Source organism: Rhinopithecus roxellana, chromosome 4 (genome assembly GCF_007565055.1).
Source record: "Rhinopithecus roxellana isolate Shanxi Qingling chromosome 4, ASM756505v1, whole genome shotgun sequence".
Taxonomy (NCBI): Eukaryota; Metazoa; Chordata; class Mammalia; order Primates; family Cercopithecidae; genus Rhinopithecus; species Rhinopithecus roxellana.
Genome location: NC_044552.1, coordinates 24,403,326 through 24,409,325, shown reverse-complemented (window position 1 = coordinate 24,409,325; position 6,000 = coordinate 24,403,326). Strand labels below are relative to the sequence as shown.

Here is a 6,000-nt window from a genome sequence, read left to right as displayed (position 1 = left end):
GAAACATTCTAGAGGTCTCTCTGGGAGGCTGAGATCAAGGAGCTGAGACCAAAAGGAGAATGGGAGGGAGGAGACGATACAATAGAGTTGGAGCCGAGGCCCTTAGAGGTGGATAGATGGATTCCTGAGGGAGGAGGAAGGGGCTGAGGTTGCTGGAGCCTGGCAGCTTCCTCCGGAGCCATTGGCAGGACTTATGCAAACAGCTCTGGGTGGGAAGAGAGAACCAGGATATCCTCCTGTGTCCTTCCTCTTCTGCAGTCATCCTGGATGACTCCCAGATGGAATTTCTTGGATGTCATTGCTTGGAGGTCCCCTGCATGCCTGAAGAAGGACATGCTGGAGAGCAGGATGCCTGGATCCCATGGGTGAAGGGAAGTGCCCAGGAAAGAACGAAGTCCCAGGGGGAGCTTTTAGTGTGTGGGTGAGTGGGGAGGCTGGGGTAGTAGCTGACACTGTCCCAGCTGCATCCCAGGTTTGAAAGGCACCTCCTCCCCCAGCGCAGGCATCCTGCCTCCCAACCCTGTAATTACCATGCTTCCCAACGCGTGGTTTGCTCCCATTCTTTGGCTTCCAATAGTTGGAAGGGATGAAGGTGGACATCTCTGTGATTACAGAGATGCCAAGTGAGTATTGACTGCTCCAGGGTGTGGATGGAGGGTTGTGAAAACCAGGGTGGGGTGATGCAGGGCAGGGTCATGATAGGGAGAGCGGGCAGCTGCCTGGACAGGGGGACTAAAATAAGGGACGCCATCTTCAGAGGTGACACATTAGCCCAGGCCTTCCCAACAGGTTTGACCAGTTCTGTTCTGATGGTATTCCTGTGCCACTGGCCTGGCCCCTCCTCCCCTCCTCCCCTATAAAGCCTCTTGGGGTTCCCAGGCACCCAGACTCAGCCCACCCCAGCTTTGGGGGCCAGTACACAGCCATGATGCTCAACTGGAAGCTCCTTGGGATCTTGGTACTTTGCCTGCACGCCAGAGGTGAGGTGGGAACAGAGGCAGGGAGTGCAGTTTAGGGAGAGATGAGGGATGCTCAAGATGGGGGAGGTGAACTGGACACATGGGGTTGGGGATAGGAATTCAGGGGATGCAGAAGGTGCAGTCTGGCTCACCAGAAATGGCTTTCTGTACACAGTGGGTGGGGGACAGGAGTTCAGGGGTGCAGAAGGTGCGTTTGGCTCACCAGAAATGGCTTTCTGTACACAGTGGGTGGGGGACAGGAGTTCAGGGGTGCAGAAGGTGCGTTTGGCTCTCACCAGAAATGGTTTTGCTGGCTCCATGTGGCAAAGTCAGTCAGGATTAACTGCGTGGGGGACCGAGTTTCCTCGGAGCTGGAATTTGTGTTAAGGAGCTGGGGTCTGTGTGCCCGGGGGCCAAGGTGTAGCCCACTTTGGGTTGTAGATTGGCGTGAGGACAAAGTCAGTGGGGTACCCCAACCAGGGGTGGATGGAGCTTATTTGGAGAAGTCTGGTCAGTTTAAAGTGGGTCAAGTGAATGGTTCAGATCCATCGGGGGTAGGGGTTCATGACATTTTATCATCAGTTAAGTATTTACAAACGTACAGAGAGCTCTTTGAGAGGGACTTTTTTGGTCTGTTTGTGGGTCAGTTCAGGTTGTGTCCATCTAGAGAGGCTCCTCCTCCTGGGGCTGGGGCTGGGGCTGGGGTGGGGGAGAGAAGCCCTCACCACCTCTTACCTCCTTCCTCCTTTATAGGCATCTCAGGCAGCGAGGACCACCCCTCTCACCCACCCGCAGAGGACCGAGAGGAGGCAGGCTCCCCAACATTGCCTCAGGGCCCCCCAGTCCCCGGTGACCCTTGGCCAGGGGCACCCCCTCTCTTTGAAGACCCTCCGCCTCCCCGCCCCAGTCGTCCCTGGAGAGACCTGCCTGAAACTGGAGTCTGGCCCCCTGAACCGCCTAGAACGGATCCTCCTCAACCTTCCCGGCCTGATGACCCTTGGCCAGCGGGACCCCAGCCCCCAGAAAACCCCTGGCCTCCTGCCCCTGAGGTGGACCACCGACCTCAGGAGGAGCCAGACCTAGGACCCACCCCGGGAAGAGTACAGATAATGGGGTTCCCCCAGCCGTTCTGCTCCCAGGCATCTCCAGGCACCCACGCCCTCTCCACCCTGACTCCCCGTGAATTCTTCCCAATTTAGCCCGTCTCCTTAAACCTCTTCCTCATTCCCTCGGTTTTATTCTGAACCCAGAAGGTGGTGTTCTCAATATTTCCTGTCCCCTCCTGAGATCCGTACTTAGCCCTCACATTGCCCGTTTTTTCCTCTGACAGCCTAAGCGTACTCTCCTACCTCACCTCCGGGCCTCGGCCCCACCTACCTCCCTCCCCGTCTTCCTGCCCGCGCGATCGCTGGGGCAGGGCTGCGGTACTGTGTTCCCTTCTGCCACCTGGTGGCCGGCGGCAGGAATTATCAGTAGACAGCTGTTGCTTCCATGAAACGGAAAAATAAAAATCACGTTTTCTTAATTCTGAATCTAGGCTGCTTCTTTAACTAACATTTAGTGTTTTTTGTTGTTGTTTGTTTGTTTGTTTTTGAGATGGAGTCTCTATCTGTCGCCCAGGCTGGAGTACAGTGGCGCGATTTCGGTTTACTGCAAGCTCCGCCTCCCGTGTTCACGCCATTCTCCTGCCTCAGCCTCCGAGTAGCTGGGACTACAGGCGCCCGCCACGACGCTCAGCTAATTTTTTGTGTTTTTAGTAGAGGCGGGGTTTCACCGTGTTAGCCAGGATGATCTCGATCTCCTGACCTTGTGATCCACCCGCCTCGGCCTCCCAAAGTGCTGGGATTACAGGCATGAGCCACAGTGCCTGGCCTTTTTTTTTTTTTTTAGACGGAGTCTCACTCTATTGCCCAGGTTGGAGTGCAATGACACGATCTTGGCTCACTGCAACCTCCGCCTCCCAGGTTCAAGCCATTCTCTTGCCTCAGCCTTCTGAGTAACTGGGATTACAGGTGTGCACCACCATGCCGGGCTAATTTTTGTATTTTAGTAGAGACGGGGTTTCACCATGTTGGCCAGGCTGGTCTCGAACTCCTGACATCGTGATCCAGCCGCCTCGGCCTCCCAAAGTGCTGGGATTGCAGGCATGAGCCACCCCAGCCAACACTTACGTTTTTGACTATTTGGTTGCCCTCTTCACAGTCCTAAATTTACAGAGACCTGGAAGTAATCTGAGTTCCTATCTTGCCCATATCCAGTACGTAAGGCTATGAGGCTCAGCAGGAGGAGGGTTGGAAATATCACTATGCAAGTCACAGTAACATTCAGGCCCACATTTCTCCCTTTCTGGGAACACTATATTGAAGAATGGGAAGGCAAGTTTCATCTCTGTTTAATGACCTATGGCTTGGATACCCCTGGTGGCATATGAAAACCTTCCCAGGGGTGTGTTGACAGGACCAGCTTTAAGGGAATCATTTTCCAGATGAATATGTGCCCCTCCCTAGAAAGAATCTCCTGCCTGTCCTGGGCCTGACCAGAGCGCCCTTCCCAGAGCTGCCAAAGGTCAATGGGAAACAAATCAACCCTTCCCCACTTCCCATCTCATTAAGAGATGCATTTTCTTTCTTTCTTTCTTTCTTTTTTTTTGAGACGTATTCTCACTCTGTCGCCCAGGTTTGAGTGCAGTGGCCCGATCTTGACTCACTGCAACCTCTGGCTCCCAGGTTCAAGCAATTCTCCTGTCTCAGCCCTCCTGAGTAGCTGGGACTACAGGTGCCTGCCACCACGTCCGGCTAATTTTTTTATTTTTTATTTTTAGTAGAGACAGGGTTTCACCGTGTTGGTCAGGCTGGTCTTGAACTCCTGACCTCAGATGATTCCCCCACCTCGGCCTCCCAAAGTGCTGGGATTACAGGCGTGAACCACTGCGCCCTGCCTCATTCATTCATTCTCTTACTTCCTCAGTGTGTCCACGAATGCTGGGTGCCACAGGGAGAATATAAGAACATAAAGAGTAAAAATATGTAGTTTCTACTCGGAAACTTAAAATTGAGAGAGGCAGCATTTACAGTTAAGTTTAAATAACATCAAAGACAGTAAAAATGCATATGTCCTAATAATGACATGAGTAAGTACCAATGTAATAGCCTTGGCAGTAAACTGCTGTGAGTTCAGAAGAGTTACGGTAAGCTGGACTAGTCAGGGGAAGCTTCTGGGAGGAGGGCCCGGAGCCAGACCTGAGAGAAGAGTGGGCGGTGTGTCTGGAGGATGGTCCAGGAAGGGTGGACCTGGAGCCTCATGCAGGGCGCAGGTGCAGAAGCTGCCCCTGGATGATGTGCTCTCATGGCCAGACCCACCAGCTGTGGGGACCGGCCCTTGCGCCTATGTGCATCAGCCTTCGTCTGTGCTGTTCCCTATGTCTGGAATGTCCTTCCTCTCCCAAACCAGCTGTATTTCTCCTCAGGAACGCCTCTGCCTACACCACTCCCTCCCGCACCCCGCCCAACCCCTGACACCCTTCACCCCAGTCACACTATGGCAATGATTTATTCATGTCTGACTTTCCCAGGTCATGAACCTCGTGGAGCAGGGACTGTGTTCTATGCATTTCTTCTTGAACCCCTTTACCATTTTTGTGCCTATGGACTCCCAGAGTGCTAAATCACCCTCAACAGCCAAATTACCCACAACAGCCCCGCCTATGCCTCCACTGGGACCTTTTCCAGGGACAGAGAGCTGGAAGCACTTGGAAATTTTTCTCTCCCACATCCTCACATGCCACCACCCTCCCACTCCCCCAGCCCAACCCCAGGCCTTAACCAATGGTGCACAAATATGACGGTGTCAATACCCCAGTCCTCCTTGGGGTCTTAGCTTGGTTCCACTCATGTGCTTGGGTCCACTTTCCCACTCCCTTTCCACTCCTCCCCACCCTCATTACTTTTTTCTTTAGGACAGGGTCTCACTGTGTCACGCAGGCTAAAGTGCAGTGGCACGATCATAATGCATTACAGTGTCGACCTCCTGGGCTCAAGTGGTCCTCTTGCCTCAGCCTTCTGAGTAGCTGGTACTACAGATGCACTCCACTCACCGGGCTAATTTTTTAATTTCTTGTGGAAATGATGTCTTGCTATGTTGCCCAGGCTGGTCTGGAACTCCTGGACTCAAGCAATCCTCCTGCCTTGGCCTCCCAAAGCACTGGGATTACAGGTGTGAGCCATCATGCCCAGTCCCCTCATTACTTCTATTTATGTATTTATTTATTTATTCAATTTTTGAGACGGAGTCTCCCTCTCGTTGCCCAGACTGGAATGCAGTGGTGTGATCTCGGCTCACTGCAATCTCCGCCTCCTGGGTTCAAGCAATTCTCCTGCCTCAGCCTTCTGAGTAGCTGGGATTATAGGCATGCGCCACTACACCTGGCTAATTTTTGTATTTTTAGTAGAAATGGGGGTTTCATCATGTTGTCCAGGCTGGTCTCAAACTCCTGACCTCAGGTGATCTGCCCGCCTTGGCCTCCCAAAGTGCTGGGATTACAGGTGTGAGCCACTGTACCCAGCCTATTTATTTTTGAGACAGGTTTCACTCTGTTGCCCAGGCTGGAGTACAGTGGCACCATCACAGCTTACTGCAGCCTGGGCCCAAGCGATCTTCCCACCTAAGCCTCCCAAGTAGCTGGACCACAGGCACACGTCACCACATCTGGCTAATTATTTTGTAGAGATTGGGTCTTACTATATTACCCAACCTGGTCTCAAACTCCTGAGCGCAAGAAACCCTCCTGCCTCCGCCTCTCAAAGTGTTGGGATTACAGGCGTGAGCCACTGCACCCAACTTCTCATTAGTTTTAAATAAATTTCTTGTACTTGCATCTTTGTCTCAGGGTCTGCTTCTGGGGAATCCAACCTAGGATGCAAAATATTTGCTACACACTATTGCAACTACTTTCTACTGCATATGTGCCATAGGGCACTGTTGCCAAACGCTCTACAGCTTATGCTCTCATTTATTTTGCATAACAACGCTATCATGATCACTT

General features: G+C 52.6%; 1 protein-coding gene across 1 annotated transcript; it reads left to right on the top strand.

The window, feature by feature from the left end:
• The first annotated feature begins 846 nt into the window (after window positions 1-846).
• On the top strand, window positions 847-2,484 carry PSORS1C2 (psoriasis susceptibility 1 candidate 2). The gene is given in 3 exon segments (XM_010368245.2): window positions 847-980; window positions 1,713-2,041; window positions 2,043-2,484. Coding segments are annotated over 3 exon segments (411 nt in total). The 5' UTR covers window positions 847-925; the 3' UTR covers window positions 2,070-2,484.
• The last annotated feature ends 3,516 nt before the right edge of the window (window positions 2,485-6,000 follow it).